General features: G+C 60.8%; 3 protein-coding genes across 6 annotated transcripts in view; 2 read left to right on the top strand and 1 right to left on the bottom strand.

The window, feature by feature from the left end:
• The first annotated feature begins 33 nt into the window (after positions 1 to 33).
• On the top strand, positions 34 to 3,057 carry LIME1 (Lck interacting transmembrane adaptor 1). The gene is given in 4 exon segments (XM_089897206.1): positions 34 to 1,584; positions 1,587 to 1,706; positions 1,791 to 2,140; positions 2,239 to 3,057. Coding segments are annotated over 4 exon segments (795 nt in total). The 5' UTR covers positions 34 to 1,544; the 3' UTR covers positions 2,524 to 3,057.
• Positions 3,058 to 3,417: 360 nt separating this feature from the next.
• On the top strand, positions 3,418 to 7,070 carry SLC2A4RG (SLC2A4 regulator). Of its 4 annotated transcripts, none has more exons than XM_089897207.1 (8): positions 3,463 to 3,675; positions 3,966 to 4,090; positions 5,009 to 5,118; positions 5,611 to 5,789; positions 5,861 to 5,961; positions 6,047 to 6,287; positions 6,375 to 6,466; positions 6,556 to 7,070. In XM_089897207.1, the coding sequence occupies exons 1-8, from the start codon at positions 3,565 to 3,567 to the stop codon at positions 6,665 to 6,667; spliced, it is 1,071 nt and encodes a 356-aa protein (XP_089753333.1). In that variant the 5' UTR covers positions 3,463 to 3,564; the 3' UTR covers positions 6,668 to 7,070. The 4 variants fall into 4 exon arrangements, with proteins under 4 accessions (XP_089753336.1, XP_089753333.1, XP_089753334.1 ...); XM_089897208.1 differs by having other exon boundaries at positions 5,873 to 5,961; XM_089897209.1 differs by having other exon boundaries at positions 5,873 to 5,961; positions 6,050 to 6,287.
• Positions 7,071 to 7,158: 88 nt separating this feature from the next.
• The window catches only part of ZBTB46 (zinc finger and BTB domain containing 46), a 57,339-nt gene continuing 42,762 nt past the window's right edge, over positions 7,159 to 21,735 (bottom strand). Inside the window, exons 4-5 of the mRNA XM_022597521.3 lie at positions 13,074 to 13,249; positions 7,159 to 10,553 (exon numbers count right to left, since the gene is read on the bottom strand). Of these exons, the coding sequence (XP_022453229.2) occupies positions 10,179 to 10,553; positions 13,074 to 13,249 (551 nt within the window). The 3' untranslated portion in view covers positions 7,159 to 10,178. The remainder of the gene's footprint in view (positions 10,554 to 13,073; positions 13,250 to 21,735) is intronic.

The raw sequence follows: 21,735 nt of genomic DNA on the forward strand, positions 1-21,735 counted from the left end.
TTGAGGAGGAGGGGTCTTTGCACCGGATCACGGGGCTGGGCTGGAGGGGTCCTGAGTGAGGGTGCTGCCCAGCACCCTGCCCAGAGGCAGAGGGCCCGGGAGGACGGGCATCCTTGCTGCTCTCCCAGATGCGGTCACAGCCTAGGGTGCCCCCCACATTGCCTGACACCCACAGACAGGTGAGCCCGGTGCTGCAGTGATGGAAGGAGACTGTGGCTGTGCGGGGCCAAGAGGGAGCGCCGTTATCAAGGCAGGAGGACCCGGTGGGGCGGGGGATGTTGGCACCCTGGGTCCGTGCCCGCCTGTTTTGTCGCCCACATGCACCCACTGCATCGTGGGTGGAGGCAACATGATTTAGGGCCTCCGATCGGCACCAGCTCGCAGCACACCCCTGCCAAGCCCCATCTAGGCCCCAGGCAGGGCCACGGCAGGTGGGTGAGGCTGCCGTGGCGGCTGCGTGGGAAGACGCGGCGTGGTGCACGGGCAGGAAGTTAGGTGGGGAGCTGGGCCAAGGGCGACACGAGGCCTTGCGGCTCGAGGTGCCCAAGCTGCCCGCCACCCTAGGTGCTGAATGGGCCCTACCAGGTCAGGGCATTGGGACCTGGGCCCTCTGGTGAGGAAAGCCCACTCCCTGGGTCTGAGCAGACTGGCCCCCACTTTCGGAGACAGCTCCATGCTGCTGGCCCCTCACCTCCGGCACCTGTGCCAGGACTCCAGGAAGCGGACGTCCGATGGCAGGGGCAGTTGGAGGGGAGGGATGGAGAGCCAGGGGTGGGGTGGTCAGTGTCCAAAGTAGCCCTTCCTGCCTGCTGACCCCCAGCTTTCCAGCCTCTCAGGGGGTCAGTCTCTGTAGTGGACAGCTAGGGGGCATCACCTGGACAGGAGCCATGCCTGGGCAGGACATGGCTGTAGGTGAGTCTGTGGCCTGTGGTTTGCTAGCCTGGGGTGTGACCTGGGGGCCTCCCCGGCTCTCAGGTTTGGCCTCAGTGACCACAGTGGGGCCTTGGCCAGGTCCCAGCTGCCCTGCCCCTCCTCAACTGGCCGTGCTTGGCCATCACTTGAGTCATCTTTGCCAACTCAGGTCCTCATGGGGGCCAGGCAGAGCATGCCTCACCCCTCACCAGCAGCCCCTGGGCAGAGGTGGGAGGGTAGGCGCTGAGGCTGTGTCCCCTCGGCCTCCGTAGGAGAGAGGGGCTGCTGAGCCCTGGGGTTTCCTGTGTGCTGAGTCAGAGCACGGGGTGGGGGACCTTCCGGCAGCACAAGGCGCAGAAGTGGGGCTGTCAGGTTGGTGCCCAGTCCCCCAGCCCCCAGCCCCCTGTCTTCTGCCCCCAGGCCCATCCATGGCCTCACAGGATGAGGCCATAGGTACCCTCGGCCCTCCTGCCACACACACACGCACATGCACACGCACACGCACACGTCGCTACGGGCCTTGGACCGGAGGCCGACGCCTCTGACCCGCACCTCTGCCTCCCCGCTCTGATGACCCTCTTGCACCCAGGAAGCGGGCACAGAGGCAGCTGTCTGGGCCGCAGGACAGTGTAATGCCAGCAGAAGCGGTGAGTGCCAGGGTGTCCCTGGGGCCAGCAGGGGACCGGCCAGCCTTCCTTGCCCCCAGTCACTGCTGAGACGACCCTACCACTGCTCCCTCGGCAAGTCGGACACCAGACTGCACGAGCTGCACCGCAGCTGGCTCTGCAGCAGAGGTGAGCTGGTGGAAGGGCTGGGGCCTGGCAGCGGGCAGGCGTCCCCGGACCCCTAAGTAATCTCTGCCCTGCCCCCACCTTCAGCCCCACGGCCTGCCAGCATGGATCTGTGCCCACGATGGCTGGAGGCGTCCAGAGGCACGACGTCCAGGCCCCCGGCAGCCTTCCCACACCAGGAGCTGCCCCTGGCCACGCCCTCCACCGGCCCTGAGGCCACCTATTCCAACGTGGGGCTGGCTGCCATCCCCAGGACCGGGCTGGCAGTCACCTCTGGGGTGTGGGCAGGGGCACAGCTGACCAGCAGCTGTGCCAGGCCCGGTCCCGAGGCCAGACCCGTGGTGGCTGAGTATGTGTGTGTCCAGAAGCTCAAGGGAACAGATCGGGGTCCCCAAGGCCTGGAGCAGGGGAAAGCTGAGGCAACCCCAGCTGCTCAGGTGAAGTGAAGGGTGTGAGGTAGGGTAGGTGGGACTGGGCAGATCCTCGGCTGAGTGGATGGTGCTGAGCCCTCCCTGGACTGGCTTACTCTCTCCAGGTGGACATCCTGTATTCCAGGGTCAGCAGGCCTAAAAGGAGGGACCCAGGACCTTCCACAGACCAGCCAGACCCCAAGGGTGGGGAAGCGAGTTTGGCTCTGGGGAGGGACCTGGCCTACGAGGTCCTCCCTCTCAGGGGCCTGGGCGTGGACAAGAGCCTCCTGGAAAACGTGTATGAGAGCATCCAGGAGATGGAGGCCCCTGGGCACCTGGAACCCCCCAGCTCCAACTCCTACCAGGAGAGGACATGTGCAGGGCATGGAGACCCCCTGCTTCCTGTCTAAGCCTGGGGAGGGGTCTTCATCCCCTCTGCCCTGAACACCCAAGTACAGATGATCCTTCCTCCAGAGTGGGGTGCGACCCCTCACTTCCCACAGAGTCCCCTCCCCCACACGCGGCTAACAGCACGAATTCCGGATAGCAGTGCTGTCAGCCTATGGGGTCCCTAGGGTCCTGGCTGCCATGTCCTCTCTAGGGCAGGGTCTCAATAAAGCCCCAGCTCAGGGAGCATGAACACTGCTATACCTCAGCCTGCTCTTCTTGAAAGCCTGGGAGGCTTGGCGGGGTGGTGTCCGGAAGGAGTGAAAACCTCTCCTTGGGAATGGGCTTCCTCCCGCTGGGGGTGCTGGGTACCTGCGCCCTGTCACCTGGGGCCGCCGGCTGGTCGGGCTCAGAAGACCGAGTGGGGAGGGAGGCAAGCCCTGGCGGGCGGTCCTCAGGCCGAGGGGCTCCTCCGAGCGGTGAGCCGGCCCACAGGGTGGCTACCCCAAGGTGGGACCTGAACCCTGAACGACAGGGAAGGCTCTGCCACCCAGCCTCTGGAGTTACATAAGGGGCGCGGGAGGTGGGCAGTCGTGCGTTAAAGAATAACCTGCTCCCGGGAAGGCCGCCAAGGAGACGCGGCCTCCTCCCGGGTCCGGCAGCTCGCGCAGGGGCATACCTCGAGGAAGCCGGCCCGCCCCGGAGCGGCGCGGGAGCGGCCAGCGCGGGAGCAGCCAGCCAGGGGCGGGGTGTGGCCGCAGGGCGGTCCAATGGGCGCGGGGGGGGGGCGGTCCAATGGGCGCGGGGGGGGGCGGTCCAATGGGCGCGGGGGGGGCGGTCCAATGGGCGCGGGGCGGTCCAATGGGCGCGGGGCGGGCGGGGCCTCGGGCCGCGAGGAGGGGGCGGGGCCGGCCGGCAGCCTCCGGGCGGCGCGGCGCGGGCGGCGGCCGATCCAGGGCGGGGGTCGGTGGCCCGGCCAGCCCGGCCCAGCCCGGCCCGGCCCGGCCCGGGGCCGCGTCCGGAGCGTCCGCCCTCGCCGCTGCAGCCTCGGTACCCGGCCGGCCATGGAGGCCGAGCGCCCCCCGGCGCCCGGCCCGGGCTGCGGGCGCCCCCCACTCCGCGCCGCCGGCCGGGACCCCGCGGCCGCGCCCGTGTCGGTGCCCGCGGCGCCGCAGGTACCGGGCTGGGGGCGCCGACAAAGTTCCCGCTGCGAAGATGGCGTCGAGCTGCACGAACTTTGGGCCCCGGGGCGGGGCGGGCGGGGGCGGCGCGTCGCCGCGCGTGTCCGTGGGTCCGGCGGGGCTGGGCCGGCGCCCGGAGCGCTTCCCGCCGCGGCGGCCGGGGGCGGGGCCGGGGGCGGGGCCGCACCGGCCACAGCCGGTTTGGGGGCGGGCACCATCGGGTCGGGGTGGCGGTGGGGGTGGGGACTCGGCCGCTGCCCGCGCTGAGCCGGCCGCGTCCGCAGGGCCCTGCCGTGGAGTTCGCGCTGCCACAGGAGCCGGAGCCGCGGGCCGCGGACCTCGGGGCCCCGGGGGCGGGGGCGGCGGGGCCACCGACGCCGTCGGCGCACATCCCGGTGCCAGGGCATAGGTGAGCCGGGGTTCGCGTGCCAGGCCGAGGGGGCGTGTGCACCCGTACGCCTGTGTGTGCAGGGGTGGTGGATGGGGCGCGGGCTGGAGCCTTCCAGACCCCACCCCTGCGAGGGGCGCCTCGGTGGAGGGCAGGTCAGCATCCTGAACTGGGTTTCTGTCCTTGCCTTTCGGCTCTCCAGCCCTGGAGGAGTTAAGCAGAAATGACCGATGTATCAGTATGCCTTGTTCCTCCCCAAACCCTGAGAGCCAGAGCGCAGAACTGGGAGGGGGCGCCTGTCAGCCTCTGTGCCCAGGAGGCTGTGAGGCCCGCGTGGAATCGACTGTCCAGGCATCCCGGGGCCCCTGATGGCTGTCTGGCCAGCTCTGTCTGCAGAGAGAGAAACCCTCCCAGGTGCCTGACACCCCGGGCTGGCTGCGCAGGCGGGGGCGGGCCCTGGCCTTGCCCGCTGGGGCCCAGGGACCCGCTTGTGCTTGGAGCCCAGGCTCCGCTGGCTGCTGCTGGCTGCTGGCTGCTCCCGCCCTCCCAGGTCTGGCGCTAGGCCCGCAGCTGCTGTTGCACAACCCTGGTTAATGTGTGATTGGGGGGAGGGCTGGCCTGGCCTGGCCCCACCGGCGGGGCCTCAGACCCCTGTCCAGCAGCAGGGTCTGAAGGAGCCACGGTGGAACAAAGCCCAGGCTGCAGAGAAGTCGGGCTTTGGAAAGACCCCAGCCCAGGCTTGTTCCCGGTGGCTCCTGGGGATTTGGAGCTCGGCAACCCAAGCTGGAGGTGGAGCTGGGCCTCCTGCCCAGCTCCTGGAGTGAGGGAGCTGGGTGCACACACGTGCCCAGGCCTGCACGTGTGCCGGGACGGGGACGGGCCTGGAGTACTTCTTGGGCCCTACCCACCCCTCCACCCCCCCATCCCCATCTCCTCCAGAGCCCCCCCAGGAAAAGCCCGGCTGGACGAGGTCATGGCTGCTGCAGCCCTCACAAGCCTGTCCACCAGCCCCCTCCTGCTGGGGGCCCCGGCTGTAGCCTTCAGCACAGGTGAGACTTAGAGGCCTGGCTTGGGGTGGGGGGTGCCGGCAGGGCTCAGGACCACTGTCCCTCCAGGACCCTACAAGCTGCTGTGGGGCAAGCAGAGCCGCTCACCTGGAATACCATCTTCTAAGTGCATCCATCTCCTGAGGTCTAAAGCGACATCAGGACCCCCATGGCCCCTCCCTGCGGCCAAAGCTGCAGTGCCCCAGGCCTGCAGGCCTCCATGACCTGTCCATCTCCACCTGGCTGGCCAGGCAGCTCCCCACCCCGTACTCTTCTGGTCTTCCTTCTCTGTGCTGGAGGGGCTCGTCCCTGGGCTGCCGTGGTCAGCTCCTCCCGGCCACTACCTCCTCCAAGAGGTTCTTTGCCCTCCAGGCTCACCTGTGGACAGGTGAACAGGCGGAGGTTTTGCACTCAGGGACTCGTAGCCAGCAGGGTCTGCAGCACAGCCGTGGCCCCCAAAACTCCTGATGCTGGCGCCGGTGTGTGTGTCCGCAGAGCCCAGCTTGGAGCCTTGGCGGGAGGCCCCGGTGCGGCCACCGGGCAGCAGCGGCAGCAGTGGGGATGGGGGCTGGGGCCCGACCAGTGACCAGTCCTCTCCATCTACCCCGTCGCCCCCGCTGCCCCCTGAGGCAGCTCACTTCCTGTTCGGGGAGCCTGCCCTGAGGAAGAGGAAGGTGAGCCAGGGCAGCCCTTGGAGCGGGGTGGACGTGGGGGGCGCCGAGGCTGACCGCCCCCTGTCACCCAGAGCTCGCTGCAGGGGCTGTTCCAGTGTCTGTGGAAGCGCTGCGGGAAGGTGCTGAGCTCGGCGTCAGGGATGCAGAGACACATCCGTCTGGTGCACCTGGGGTGCGGCGGGGCCGGGGGTGGGGGAGGGGCGGGGGGCGCCAGGCAGGCCTCTGCGTCAGCTCGCACCCCACCCCCCGCCCCCCAGCAGGCGGCAGGCAGAGCCAGAGCAGAGCGACGGCGAGGAGGACTTCTACTACACGGAGCTGGATGTCGGCGTGGACTCGCTGACCGATGGGCTGTCTGGCCTGACCCCGGGGTCCCCCACGGCCTCCACGCCGCCCGCCTTGCCCCGCCTGGAGCCGCTGGAGCCCCCGGCCCTGCCCAGCCTGCTGCGCCCGCCCGCCCTGCCCCCGCCCCCGGTGCTGAGCTCCCTGCCCGCCCCCCAGGTGTGCCCCAGTGGCCCCGCTTGCCAGGTGGGTGAGGCCTCGGGTGGCTCTGGAGGGGCGCGAGGCCACAGCGGTGTCTCCTCTCAGGGCTGCCTGGCACCCGTCCACCCGGAGCCACAGCCCATCCCGGTCAGGGCCTGCGCGCCAGCCCTGCCCGCCAAGCCCGGTGCCAACCCGAGGTGCGTGTGTGTGTAAAGGGGCCGGGGAAGGCACCGGGCGGGAGGCTCCCGGCCCGACCGCACCCCATGCCCCCCATGTGTCCCCCCAGGAAGCCCCGAGGTGACGCCAAGAAGTGCCGGAAAGTGTATGGCATGGACCACCGGGACCTGTGGTGCACTGCCTGCCGCTGGAAGAAGGCCTGCCAACGCTTCCTGGACTGAGCCCCGCCCGCCGGGGCCTCTCCTAGCTGCAGGGTCTTCTTTTTAACCGGTGGGGGGCGGTCCCCACCACTCAAAGTGCCTCTGAAGAAACCAGCCTCTTGGCCTTTTGCACTAAAGCCAAACCTCACAGCTGTCCCCTTGGCCTGGGGTCCCCAGGGGTGGCCGCCCCCCACCTGTCGGCCCTGGACTTGTCAGGGGTGTGACGGGCCCCGCTTTGGGGCCACACGGGGCCGTCCTCGATGCACTTTGAGGGGTGTCGGGGAGGGGGCGCCCCTGCCCGCACTTAATCTGACTGTTTGAGGGCCCGGGTGGACATTTGTACCGTGTTTGCCAAGCTCAGGTGTCTCACGTCTGGGCTGAACCAGGCGAGGAGTAACATTAAAGATTCGGGATTTTTCCAAAAGCTGTGTCTGCCTCCTGGGGGGAGGGACACGGAGCCAGGACCCCGCCATGGGCAGGGATGGCGGTGGGCAGACAGGAGGCCAGCAACCAGGCCACAGAGGGCTGCGGGGGGGGGGGTTACTCTCTGGCCCCCTCTGCCCAGGGTGAGGCCGGAGGAGGAGATGCTGTCTGAAACACACACGAGGCATCTGCTCAAGCAGCAATTTCCCAGTTTATTGAAAGTGATCGCTTTGCAAGAAAGTCTAACTAATCCCGTCACAGAAAGGAGACCCACAGGCGGGCCCGGAGTGCGCCCGGCAGACAAGAAATCTCAAGACCACTAGGGAGGAGGTGCTGTTGGCCGTTGACGGCTCCGGGGAAGCAGGCGATGGCCGTGATGTCCCACTGACCAGTTACAAAAGACTCCCCCAAATATGAAACACATCTCCAATACAAACACAGGTTTATAATAATTCATATAAAGTCGATATAATATAGATTATCCCCAGAAAAAAATCAACAATCTTCAAACACTGCCCTTTTTCTGTTTTGTTTGTGTTGACAGGTTGAAAGCATGTTGAAAAAATAAATATTTAAGAAAAGCACACACACAGCGCCCTCACTACAAGTAGTTCTAAAAAGGGCCACGTACAAAACACAATATAGGATCTAAAAAATAAAAACACCATTAAGTATGGCTTTCTTAAGAGTTGCACATGTCACAGAATGAGCGAAAATAAGATTATCTTTCATATAATATTGCAAAAAGTTCCAGTTTTTGCATTTTTTCAGAGTTCTCTTTTTTAAAAAGGAAGATGTGCAAAGTTGGAAGCAGTAGCTGTGTTCTTTCAGTTGAGGTCCCTATCCAGTCCTGGCAGTGTTGTGACTGTTCCCAAACCCAGAGTTCAAGCATACAACCCGGTCAGGATCCAGAGCTTGATACAAAATCTTGGTTCCCCCGCCCCTCCCCCACCCCCAAAGACCTTGCCGCCCGATGGACCGCGTCCCACATCGGCGTTGCAGACACCAAACACAGACGCACACAGACGGAAAGGTACAAAATGTGAGATGTGATCTACACGCTTTTCCGCTTCATAAAAAAATATTTATTAGTTTAAACATTGATTTGGGAAAAAAAAAAAGATCACGTTAAAAAAGAAACTTTCGTTACGCGTCTTTCCCTCCACGCCTCTGGAGGCGATGTGTTCGCCTGCATCTCTGAAATCCAGCTCTCGAGTTAACCGCACACGAGAATCGTGAACACACGGGGCTCGGGGGCGGGAGGTGGGACCCTCGGTTTTCCAGGGTATTGTTTTGAGGAAGAAAATGCCCTTGTGGCACTGAGGGCCCCGTCAAAAGTCAGCCAGGACGGTCCGGAGCGGGAGTGAGCAGGTCCTGAGTGTGGCGCAAAGGTGGCCTGGGGCGCAGGCAGCGGGCTGAGAGGTGGCCCCATACAAAACCCAGAGACGCTTGGTAGCAAAGGTCTGGTTTCCAAATGCATTTGATAAGAAAGTAAGTCTGTTTATAAAAGGGGTTAGAAAGTGGGGGAAAGGTACACAGTGGGGAGCCCCACTGAGGGGCTCAGCCGGGCCCCACTGTGAAAGGCAGACCGGGGCACTGGCCCCGGAGGCACCCCAACCCGCCCTGGGCTCCTGCCCCCAGCCCGGCCCGGCCCTTCTCTAAGGATGCCGGCATTGAGGAGTTCGCAGCGTCCCTAGCTGAGGATGGGAGGGCAGCCCTCTTCTGACTGAGAGAAAGGTGGCTATGTTTAAAACAAAGCAAAACAAAAAATGAAGCTGCGACTCCTCCCCGGGCAGGGCTTCAAGGACAGCACCCGTCCGTGTCCACGCAGCTAGCCACTTACTAAGGAGGGTTCTGTGGGATTTGCCTTTCTCCACCTAGAAAGAGTAGATGGGACCCGGGAGAAATGCAGTAAAGCCATTCGGCTTGCAGGCTGTGGGGAGAGAGAAAATCAAGCCAGTGTCTCCTTCGGCTCTAGCTCAGCACCCAAGGGGCCCTGGCGTGGTGTCCCGCAGGGGCTCCCAAGCGAGGTGGGTGGAGGGGATGGAATGTATGTGTCATGAGCCTGAAAGGGAGACAGACCGGGGTTGGGCCCACAGTGTCCTCACAGCACACGGCGGGGCCCCGGCTTCTCAGAAAAAAGATAGAGAAGGGGTCATAAGCATGTTTAAAAGACGGCGAGGGGGCTTGGGAAGAAACCAAAGGAAAGACACGTCTGCGAGTGTGGTCGAGCGGGAAAGATAACACCAAACAGAACCATGTTACGTGGCAGCCTCAGTTTCCTTAGCTACTCACGGAACCGGGGCCCGAGCACCTGGGGAGGGGCGGCCCCCGCAGGCGGCGTGAGCAGCAACGAAGGCGAGCCGCCCGGAACGGTCAGCAGGAGTGGCCTGGGCGCGGCAGGACGGGAGGGGCGGAGGGGCGAGCCAGCCCAGAGAAGTGCACACAAAGAAAGAGGAGGCCCCTACGGTGGGAGCACCTGGGCCCCCCGCCCAGCCGCCTCCGTGGGGGGATAGCACCTGGGCGCCTGGGCACCTGGGCACCTGGGCGCCTGGGCACCTGGGCACCTGGGCCGAGGTCGGCAGCTGCTGCGTGTTGAGCACCAAAGCCCAGAGGCGGGGGGGCCGCGGGGCTTTCTGGACGCCAGACCTGGATCTCGCAGGCTGCCACCGGACGGCACAGCCCTCGAGGGCGGGGGCAGTGGCAGCTGCCAGCAGTGACCCCACTGCTGAGAAGGGGGAGCGGAGGCGGGGGGACTCGGCCCTGGACGGGGCCCAGGGTCAGGAGAACTCTCCTAACAGCTCCCGGACCCGGGCCTCGGGGCCACACTTGGGACCACAGCCAGCGCTGGCCCCCACACGTCACGGCGCGTCCGACGCCAGACCGGTGCGTCCTGGGCACCCCTGATGCCCGCCCCGCGCCCCTGCTGGGGGAGGTGACAAGGGCTCTCCCTGGGCTCAGACCCGCCCCACGTGCGTCCCCAGCCCCACTCGCTGGGGCAGCGCCTGCCTCTGAGCCCCGGGTGTCCTCGAGGGGTGGGGGAGAGCAGGTGAAGGGGGCCCGGGGCGCACGCAGGCGGGGGCGGCCGCTGCCCAGTGCCTGGCCCAGCCTAGGAGATCCAGGTGAAGTCCTTGTCGGTGCCCCCGGCAGGGCTGCGAGGCCCCCGTGGCGAGTCCTCGACCTCCCTGTCGTCCGCCAGTAGTGCGTCCTCGGGGGCCAGGCCCACGTCGTCCTCGTCCTCGCCCAGCTCCTCTTCGCCCTCGCCGCGTGGGTCCTCGGGGTCCTCCAGGTACGGCCCGTCGCCCGCGAACAGCTCAGGAGAGCCCTCGGCGCCGCCGCCATCCAGAGGCCCGGCCCCGCCGCCACCCGCGCAGTCGGCACACACGCCGTGGCGCCGCGAGCCGTGCTTGATGCCCACGCTGGCGGCCGACATGAACACGCGGCTACACAGCTTGCACACATACTTCTTGTCCTTGCTGTGCACCTGCGGGGGGACAGTGGTCAGTGCGAGGGGACGATGGTCAGTGTTGGGGGACGATGGTCAGTGCGGGGGGACGGGGGGATGGCGGTCAGTGCGGGGGGACAGCGGTCAGTGCGGGGGGACAGCGGTCAGTGAGGGGACGAGGTCAGTGAGGGGGGACGATGGTCAGTGCGGGGGGACGGGGGGACGGCGGTTAGTGCGGGGGGGATGGCGGTCAGTGAGGGGGGACGATGGTCAGTGTGTGGGGACGATGGTCAGTGTGGGGGGATGATGGTCAGTGCAGGGGGACGGCGGTCAGTGCGGGGGGACGATGGTCAGTGCGGGGGGACGGCGGTCAGTGCGGGGGGATGATGGTCAGTGCGGGGGGACGATGGTCAGTGCGGGGGGATGATGGTCAGTGCAGGGGGACGTACTGTTAGTGAGTGGAGGGGGAGGTCTGGGTGGCCCAGAAGCTGAGATCTGGGTGGGTGGGGGCAGTCTGCTAGGCTGCTCAGACCCCTAGCCCTGGCCGGGGGCCGCTGCACAAAGCCGGAACACGCAGAATTGCAGGTGCCACCAGAACTCATCCCCACCCAGAGGGCTGCTGGGCACTAGGCCGCCCATGCCCCCCCCCACCCCGGGGGCTTGCTGCCCCCACACCTCCCAGTGAAGCAGGCAGAGCGCTCACCTCTGCCCCGCCCCCGCTTTTGCCCCATGAGGGGATGGCCAGGGCTCTGGTGGCTCCCGGCTTGGGCCTGGGGGGCCTGGGGCCACGGGTGATGGGAGCCCAGGACAGCAGTGACCGAGAGGGACTCGAGGCACCTGCCTTCTGGGAAGCCGTCAGGACAGCCGGGAGCTGGGCTGAGTGCCCAGCCCGCGGGACGGCAGGGTCGGGGGTCTCAGGGGGACCGTGATTGCTGCTTGAATGCTGCCTCCTGCCTTTCTGAATTCTCCAACCGACGGGTCTGGCCGAGCGCCCTTGGCTTCCCAGCTCAGCGGTCCCGCAGACCACCGTGAACGTCTGCCCCATCACAGCCTTCCCTGAAACCCGACCACGAGGACCTATGACTGCTGCCAACCAGCCTAGGCAGGCGAGAGGCCGGATGCGCCCTGGTCGGACGTCAGGAGGAGCTGGCCCGCCTCACAGGTTCTGATTCCAGAAACGAAGCCTCAAATCACTTGGCTCCCGGGACCCTTCCTGGGTCTTTTTCATTTGTTACATTTTAAACCCAGGGCTTCCGGGACCCTCTGCAAAGAATAAAGACCCCAGTCCGGTCACAGCAGGGCTGGGCAGTGGGGACAGCTCCCAGGGAGCCACGGAGCCTGTCCTCTGGGACCAGATGGCCGGACACTCGTCCCAATGGACACATGGATGGGCGGGGAAGGGTGTGGGCGCTGTGGAGACCCAGAACTCGGCTCCACAGGGAGACAGCTGCTGAGACTGCCCACCCACCCCCTGCCCCCTGGCTAAGCCTCCCGGGCCGGGTGGGGCAGGAGCAAGCTGCCCTTCTGCCGTCAGGGGAGGTTCAGCTGCCTCCCAGCCCTGCAAACCTGCCCGTCGGGGAGAGTCCACCAGCCTGGGCCCTGGCTCCGAGGGCTGCCTCCCCCTCCAGCTTTTCCACCTGGCCTCAGGGAGCCTCCCCGGGGAGCCCAGCCCCAAATGAGGCCCAGGCCGTGGGCTGTCCCTCGCTCCCTCGCGTGGCTCACCCCGTTGGGGCCACCCCTGAGGTCTCGCCTCGGCCCCCCTCGCCGCAGGGATGTGGCCCCTCCACCCCTCCTGCTGGTCAGAGGATCAGGGTGCTGCGGGGGCCCGGCCCAGCCTGTGTGGCCCTGAGGCCCCCTCACTCATGACATCACCCCAGCGTCCTCTCCCCACCCATGCCCCAGCCGCCTGGCCTTCCTCGTTTCTCACCCGCCCAAGGGTTCCTCACGCTGTGTTTTGATGAATCTGCCTCCCTGTTTCAAGGGTGACCTTTTCTATCACTTCCTGGCCAAGCAAATTCATCTGCGCAGCACCTGCTCCTGAGCTGCGAGCCAGGCCGTCAGAACCTTCCAGGGGCTGCGGGGGAGAGAGGCCAGGGTCCCACGGCAACTGCAGGGTGGGGCACGGAGGAAGTGGCCACGTGGCAGGAGCCAGGGGGCAAGGGCAGGGTCCTGGCAGGTTAGGGAGCACCTGCAGAGGCCGGGCTGGAGCAGAGGGGGTCCCAAAGGGGAAGCTGAGGAGTGGGGCTGCGGGGCGATGTGCTCACCTGCCCTTCTGCACCTGGGGCCGGGGGCAGAGCTGCTCAGGAGGGATGTGGGCTTGGGGTGCCTCCCCGCTGTCCTGGTCTTTCCCACTGTCGGGCGGACCCCACTTCAGGGCTTCCCGTGGCATCCTGGACAGCCCAGGGCCCCATCCTGCCCGGACACCGCAGCCCCATGCAGAGCGTGCCCTGGACCGACCCTGTGCTGACCGCACGCTGACCCCATGATGACCCCTATGCTGACCCACGCCGAGCCCCCACTGACCACATGCCAGCCCCACGTGGCCCTGCGCCCGCTCACCAGAGTGTGCCGCTTCATGTGCTCGCGCCGCGTGAACTTCTTCCCGCAGATCTCGCAGGGGTAGGGCCGCTCGCCCGTGTGGGAGCGCATGTGTCTCTTGAGGATGCACTGGTGCATGGCCGAGAAGCTGCAGTAGGGGCAGCGGAACTTCTTCCTGATGACCGTGAACTCGTTCACTGCAAGACAGGCGGTGGCCGGTCAGCCTGCGGACCCTGCACAGCCCGCCCACCGCCCGCGCTCGGCTGTCCCCGTGGGGCTGGGGGTCCAGAGCCTCCAGTCAGGCCTGGCCCAGAGCAGAGAGGGCTGCTCCCACGTTCTAAGAAAGCGCGCTTCTCAGATCAGCCAGTACCTCCCGTGTCAGCCCCTAAAACACACGAGTGCACGCGCGGAATCAACAGACACAGGAGCGCGGACCCGTCTCCGCCCCGTCCACGTGTCTGCACGGCGCAGCCAGGGCAGGGGTGCCACCTGGTGGACACGGCCCAGCGAGAGGCCACCAGCCCCCGATGCGCAGCAAGCTGTCCCTCCCCGTGTTTCAGGGAGTGATACCGTGGGCCCCCGGGCCGGGGCCACATTCCAGGGGGCTCGGGGGGAGGTCAGGGGTTGGGGTCCATGGGGTCAGTCCCGCTCTGCGAGGCCCCCGGGCACTGGGCAGCTCACCCCGAGTGACACCCTTTGTGCCGAGCACCCGCGGACACCACAGTGACCCCCTCTTGAGCCAAGGGGCATCCATTGAGGACTCAGCCCTAAGGCCTCCTGGGCTGGTCGTCCCCAGCTCACCAGGGCTGCTGGGAGCCTCCAAGTGCTCGATGGTACTTCGTCCCAGGTAGGGAGCCCGGGTCACACGTCTGCTCTCGGGCCTCTGGAAGCGGACCCAGCCCTCACCCCACCCACAGCGCTCACCGGCCACACCCCAGCACCTGCACCCAGGGGACAGACCAAGGGTCCCGATGGTCAGGCCAAAGGCAGGCCGGCGGGAGGGATGCACGGCAGCAGCAGTGGGAGCCCCGGTCAGACCCCACGAAGTGTCCGTGCCTGCCGGGCCCCGGCCACGCTCACAGCTGCCCCCGGAAGTGCCAGAGGGAAGCAGACAAGGAAACAGAGGCTGCAATTGACACAGCCCATGGCGTGGGGAGAAGCCGGGGAAGCTAAGGTGACCAAAGCCGACCCCTCTCACTCGAGGGAGCCGGCCGGGCCACTGCACAAACGACGGGACGGCTCCATCCTGCCCAGCTCCCCCAACCCCGGGCCACCCCGCACATCACACGGGGGCAGGGCCCTCGCCGCCATCTCCGCGAAGCATGAAGCGTGCCCCAGGCCTCCAATCCATTCCGGTGCTCAGACCCAGCCCCGGACAGGTCGCCATGGAAATGGTGCCAACTGGAAGGTGCACTGCAGTGACACGGAGCCCAAGGCCCTGGACGCACCCAGGTCCCCTGAGCATCGAGAGGCTGGCGCTCACCCTGCGCCTCCATCCCTGAAACACACCAGGCGACACTGGGTGTGATGTTTTATTTTGCTTCTTAAACAAGCCGTACATTTTCTCCTGAGACATCTTAAAGGGTGCCTAAATAATCAAGCAACCAGATTTCTTTATCTTCCAGAACACGGGTCAGTGAGGCCGTCTGCAGGGCCTGCCAGGAGCCTGGCCATTCTCATGGACCCCAGAGCTCTCACTCTGGCATCTCCCGCACCCACGGATGGCAGGCACCAGGGACACATCGCCCAGGATGACCCCTGTCCACGCGCAGGCCAGACAGCTTCAGCAGGGGAGGCCATCACGGCCGCAAAACGGCTGTGCGGACCCCATCACAGCTCATGACCGATGCCACCCCCGGGGCCCAGCCGCCCGCTTGCCTGACGGTGTCTGTGCACCCACAAGGGGCCCCACGTCCCCACAAAGGCTGGGCAGTCACCAGGTGTCTCTGAGAATCCAAGCCCTGTCCTAAGAAGTAAGGCATTTTCTCACGTGGAGGAGTTTTCGACATGCATGTGGCTGGGAGCTGGGGCAGACGAGAGGCGAGAGGCGTGGACAGTCGCCCATACCCCTTCACACAAGGCGGCCACAGTTCACAGCATGATGGCTGTGACCACATTTTCGTGCTACGATTTTTAACTGTTAAGTTCTTAAATGTGCGAATACACCATGATTTGTTCAACAAACATGTAAAGTGTTTCCATTTTTTTACCCTTGTGAACAATGCTTCAGCAAAGTGCTTACAAAAGAACCTTTGCCCCTGGAGAGAAATCCTGAGAAGTGGGCCATGCTGGCCGTCGGGCCCCGTGGGCCATGCACCCTCCTGAGGGCCAAGGCCATGCTCCGGTACACGGGACACAGATGGCGGTCACCGCTGTTAGCAGAGCTGCTCCCTGCAAGGCTGTAGGCCGGGGTCCCAGCTGCAGGGGCGACCAGAGCATCTGGCAGCTCTTGGACCCGCGAGGAAGCAGCCTTTCCCGGGTGGCGGCTCCAGCCTCCCCACGGAGGGCCCGCAGACAGGTGGGTCCGGGTGAGGGTCCAAGACAGGACAGAGGGAAGGGCACCTAGCCTGGCACGTCTGGATGGACCGCACCTGGCAGCCCCCACTCTACGTCTCCCTTCCTGTCTGACCACCAGGCCCGGCCCGACCTGCCTGGTCGACGAGGCAGCAGCACGGCCCTCCACACCTGCCTCCCGCCGGTTCCCCCAGCACAGACCCCGGTTTTCACGTCAGCACGGAACACAGCAAGTGCACCACCCACTCTGGGATGGAAAAGACAGGTGAGGAGACAAGCTTTTAGGTTATTTTATTTCAAATAACTTTTTTGAGTTATTTTCTGCTTTCTATTTTGCTTCTATAAACATAAAATTAAAATCTGACTTATTTACTCTAGTCTGCATTTAACAATTCAGACCTACATGTTAAAAAAACACTCATCTCTGAACATAAGTGCTGTACTTTTTCCCCAGAAACACAGTTCAGCTGCACGAGCATGAGCGTGACCCCCACCCCACGCCTCCACTGGGCACACAGCTGCAGGCTTCTGAACCTACCCCTACTGCGCCATCAGGGAAGTCCCGAATATCCACAAACTGGGCAGCTTAAAGCACCAGACACCTGTCCTCTCTGTCCTGGAGGCCATACATCTGAGGTCAAGGTGTGGGCAGGGCCGCACTCTCTTCAGAGGCTCCAGGGGAGGGTCCTTCCTGCCTCTTCCAGCTTCTGGAGGCCCAGGCGGCCCTGGGCTTGTGGCTGCATCTCTCCCGTCTCTGCTTCCGTCTTCTCGTAGCTTCTCCTCTGTGTCTGTGTCTCCTGTCTCTTATAAGGACACCCATCACTGGATTTAGGACCAACTGGATATTCCAAGGTGATGTCATCTTAAGATCCTTAATTTAATTATGTCTGGAAAGACACTTTTTCCAAATAGGGTCACATTCACAGGTACCAGGAATTAGGATGTGCACGTGTCTTTTGGGTGGAGGGCACCATGCAACCCACTACTTTCATGAACAGTACTGAGGAAAGTTTTCATTGACTGTTATGATTAAAATAACTTCACATTGGGCTCCCCTGGTGGCGCAGTGGTTAAGAGTCCGCCTGCCGATGCAGGGGACACGGGTTCGTGCCCCGGTCTGGTAAGATCCCACATGCCGCGGAGCGGCTGGGCCCGTGAGCCATGGCCGCTGAGCCTGTGCGTCCGGAGCCTGTGCTCCGCAACGGGAGAGGCCACAACAGTGAGAGGCCCGCGTACCGCAAAAAAAAAAAAAATAATAATAATAATAACTTCACATGGGAAAGAAGCTAACAGTTCCATAACGCGTGGTTTATAGTCTATATGTCTTAGAAGACCTTTCAACGTCATGTAGTTTGACTCTCATAAACACACTAATAAAGCCTTAAAAATCCACATAGAGAAAAAGTAATTGAAATAAATGAAAAAGCACAAATAGCATCAAATTGAAACAGACACTCTCTACCAATCTGCCCTCAAAATGGAGCCCTTTTGTCTGGAACCAAGTGTCCAGGATGAACGGCAAGCTTGAAAATGAGGAAGTGACGTCAGAAGCTGGCACCAGATTAAAGTATGAAGTGCAGTAACACTGAGCTACGACTTTGCAGAAACGTACATATGAGAATACCACTCAGCAAAGCAGCCTTAGAGGAAGCCACGTCTCCGCGCAGCCCTGCAGAGAATCAGAGCTGTCGTAAACGTCACTGATGAGTGAACGTTCCAGAACGACTTCAAGATAACGCACAGGACACCAAGGGACTGCCAGCAAACGAAAGGCCCTGGCAGGTGGCAGGTGAGCACAGAGGGGAGGCTCCTCCGGAAGGGCACTCAAGTCCTTAATCCGTCACTGTCCTGGATTTGTACTCTTCCTCTGATCGTAATTCTCAAGACACTGCACTTCAAGTGCATTTCAGAAAGGGATTCTAACGTGGACCAAACTTTGTTTTTCCATTTGTAAATTCATGCGGCTGCCACTTATCGTGTGTCAGAATATAGTGAAGCTATGATGTGTCCAAATTACTTTCGGAAGGTTTTGAACCATACGTGACGTGCACACACCTTAAGTGTACCTCTCGGTGAGCTTTTACCTGCAGAAAGACCTGGAAACCACCACCCGAACAGGACACCGCACACCCAGGGGCCTGCGGCTGGTCAGTACCACCCACCCCAGGCGACAGCCACTCGGCTACCCATCACCAAACGCTGGGCTACAACTCAGTCTGTGGGGACCTGACACCCAGGTGTGGCCTTGCTCGTTGCCATGTTGTCATCCACGTGACCACAGGACCCCGTGCCTGTTCGGCAGCGATGGGCAGTGGGCCAGGGTCTCACTTCTGCCGGACGCGCACCTGAGGACATGTGGGCCCCAGTGGAATCAGCATCTCCCAGCCACCACCGACGCCTCGCCCCGGTCATTCGCACACCCTCTTCTGTGACGTGCTTGTCACGTCTTCTGATCCTTCACTGAGCTGCGTTTCCTTTGATGTTTTATTCTTGGGGGTATTGTTTGTTTGTTTGTTTTTTTAATTTTCTGGCTGCACCGCATGGCACAGGGGATCTTAGTTCCCCGACCACGGATTGGACCCGGGCCTCCTGCATCGGAAGCTCCAAGTCCTAACCACTGGACCGCCAGGGAAGTCCCATATGTTAATTTTTTTAATAAAAAATTTTATCAAACTTTCATCACGAGTGCTTCTTAAGAAGTGCTTAGGACTTCCCTGGTGGCGCAGTGGTTGAGAGTCCGCCTGTCGATGCAGGGGACACGGGTTCGTGCCCCGGTCCGGGAAGATCCCACATGCCGCGGAACGGCTGGGCCCGTGAGCCATGGCCACTGAGCCTGCGCATCCAGAGCCTGTGCTCCGCAATGGGAGAGGCCACAACAGTGAGAGGCCCGCGTACCGCAAAAAAAACAGAAGTGCTTAAGAAACTTTTGCCCGTCACCATGATCACAAGCACCACCATCCCCTGCTAACCACGTTTAGGTTTGTGGTCATTCCCATCTTAATTCTGAGGCAGGAATCAAGATTCATTCCTTCATCCACGCCGGCATCCAGCTCACTCGGGTCCCCATGTTGGAAAGGCCACCCGCCCCAGCGCCCTTGACAGGGGCCCACATCACGGTCCGGTCAGACCCTCACCCACGGCCTCCTTGCCTGGCCCCCTCGGCCGCTGTCAGGCTGGGCGTCTGCCCCTCCTCCCCTGGAGCCCCCGCTGTCTGCGTTGACCCTGTTCCCAGTCTCTGCACCCTGCGGCGTCTGGGGCCCTGTGACCGCGGCAGGGCTGTCCTCCCGGGGTGGGGGACATTCCAAGAGATGATAAGTAACCGGCCCGTGAGCACAGCTTCCTGGCGACCAAGCCAGAGCCACCCTGTCCTCTACCAGCTCTCACACTCTGAGTCACAATCCCAGCCTGATCACCCCACGACCAGACAACCAGGGGCAGCCCCGTGTGCCCAACGGGGCTGCCCTCTGCTCAGTTTTGATACACCGTGTTTTTCAGGGAATTTGCCCATTTCTTCCAACTTGTCAAAGGTATTAGCACAAAATTGTTCACGATATTCTCTTACTCTCATTCTAACGTCTATAGGATCTTAGCAATGATCTTTTTTATACCTCTTATTGACAATCAACTTCCCTCTCTTTTTACAGATCACTGTGACAGGAGTTCGTCTGTTTCATTCATCTTTCAGTGTACCGGCGTTTGGCTTTGGTCATTTTTCTATTGTCTGTCTGCTTTCTATTTCATTGATATTTGCTCTCTGTTTTGCTCCTCCAGCTTTCTTTGGGTTTAATTTGCTATTCTTTTTCTCACTTCTTGACCGCCCAAATTAGAACTTTCCTTCTTTTCTAATAAGTGCAACTAGAGCTATAAATTTCCCTTAAATACCACTTTAGGTGTATCCTACAAGTTTTGATATGTTGTATTTTCATTATCATTCAGTTCAAAATATTTTATAATTTCCATTGTGACTTATTCTAGTATCTTTCTACTGTTGATTTTTTAAATCTAATTTCACTGAGGTTAGAGAGCACAGTCTGCATGATTTCATCCTTTGGGATTTGCTGAGACCTGCGTTACATTCCCGCTTGGTCTATCTTGTAAATGTTTCCTGTGCATTTGGAATGTTCTGCACTTATTTGGTGCAATGTATGACTTGGTTAACCATGTTGTTATAGGCCAATACTTCTCTGAAAAAAGATGCAAAACTCCTAAACAAAATAGCAAGCTGAGTCCAACTATATAGAAAAAGAACAGCATCTTGTGACTCGGTGGGTTTATTCCAGGAATTCAAGGTTAATATGTGAAAACTGTGTTCAAATCTTCTCCATCCTCACTGACATTTCGTATGCTGATCTATCAATTACTGAGGAAATCTGTTAAAAGTCCTCAACGCTAATTGTGGACTTGTTTCTTTCTCCTTTGAGTGCTGTCAACTTTCACTCCATATATTTAAAAAGCAAGCCTATGCATTTCAGGATCTGCGTTTCCCACTGAACTGACTCTCTTGTCATTGTGTAGTGGCCTTAGAGCAACACCCCTCCCAGTTTACTTTGCTGCTGACATCAATAAGCCTCTTTAGGCTGGTGTTTCCTTGGTTTCTCTTTTTTATCTTTTTGCTTGAAACCTTTCTGTGCTCTTATCTACAAAGCATGTTATCTACAAACAACAAATTTCCTTTAAAAAGCAAGCTGATAATCTTTTCTTTTTCCTGCAGGGTTCAGTCCATTGGTAATAACGGGCTATTAGTAGAGTTGGGTGACGTCTACCATCTCCCTATGTGTGTTCTATTCTGTCCTTTTATGGTTTTGTTCCTTTAAACTTCCTTGCTTGTTGCTTTCATATTAATCAAGTATTATCCCAGTTTTCTCTTCATAAGCCTTTGAGCTGTACGTGATGATTCTCGCCATTATTCATTGCAACTTTGTAGAAAAGGCAAGACTCATCCAACGGCCAAGCTCGTCGCCCCCGCCCCCCCCCACCCTTTGTGCTGTTTGTGTCATGCGTTATGCTCCTATTTGAGTCAAAAAACCCACAAGGAGCCGTAAATATTGCCTTAAATGATTCAGATCTTTCTAAAGAGGGCTGGTTTTTAGTACTTCTTGTCAGCCGGCAATGAATCCCCTCGGTTTTCTTTTCTTGGTCTCTGGGGGATACTTTTGCTGGGTATAGAATACTGGTCTCGGCATTTCTGCAGCACCTCAGAGACTAGCGCCATCGTTTCCATTGAAAAGTCAGATGTCAATCTCGATGTTGTTCCTCTTAATGTCTTTTTCCTCTGGCTGCTTTTAAGATTTTTTTTTTTTTAAAAACCTTTATATTTTTTAATATTTATTTATTTTTGGCTGTGTTGGGTCTTTGCTGCTGTGCACGGGCTTCCTCTAGTTGTGGCGAGCGGGTGCTACTTTTCGATGCGGTGCGCGGGCTTCTCATTGTAGTGGCTTCTCCTGTTGCAGAGCATGGGCTCTAGGTGCACGGGCTTCAGTAGTTGTGGCGCATGGGCTTAGTTGCTCCGTGGCATGTGGGATCTTCCCAGACCAGGGCTCGAACCCGTGTTCCCTGCATTGGCAGGTGGATTCTTAACCACTGCGCCACCAGGGAAGACCAAGATTTTTATTTTTGTCTTTGGTTTTCAGTAGTTTGACTACAACATGCCCAGTTTTGTTTTTTGGTGGTTGTTTTATTTTAGTGTTCATCCTGCTTTGGGTTTGCTGAGCTTCTTGAATCTGTGGATTGATATCTTTCATCAGTTTTTGAACATTCTCTGCTATTGTCTCTTCGGGTACTGCTTCTGCTCCATTTTCTCTCCTCTCTCCTCTGGACCCCAATTACACATGTATTAGACATTTTCACTGCTCCTCTGTGTGTCTTTGCTTGTCCCCATGCTTTTCTTTCCTAAGCTTCAGCCTGGATCCTCTCCATCGCTCTGTCTTCCAGTCTCCTCGTCCTGTCTCAGGTGGTACCCAGACTGCTGTAAACTACTTAATGGATCCCAGCCTCACACATTGTATTTTCAGTTCCAGCAGGTTCGCTGGACTCTTTTTTACAGATTCTTCCTTCCCTCAAGGACTGCAACCTTCAAGTCCCACCTGCACTGATTGCTCCCCAGGATGTGTGTGTGTGTGTGTCTATATGTGTGTCTATATTTGTGTATATGTGTATGTAAGTGTGTGTA

This window comes from Delphinapterus leucas, chromosome 15 (assembly GCF_059928025.1).
Source record: "Delphinapterus leucas isolate spDelLeu-1000000601 "Yukka" chromosome 15, BTC_Dleu_Yukka2, whole genome shotgun sequence".
Classification (NCBI taxonomy): Eukaryota; Metazoa; Chordata; class Mammalia; order Artiodactyla; family Monodontidae; genus Delphinapterus; species Delphinapterus leucas.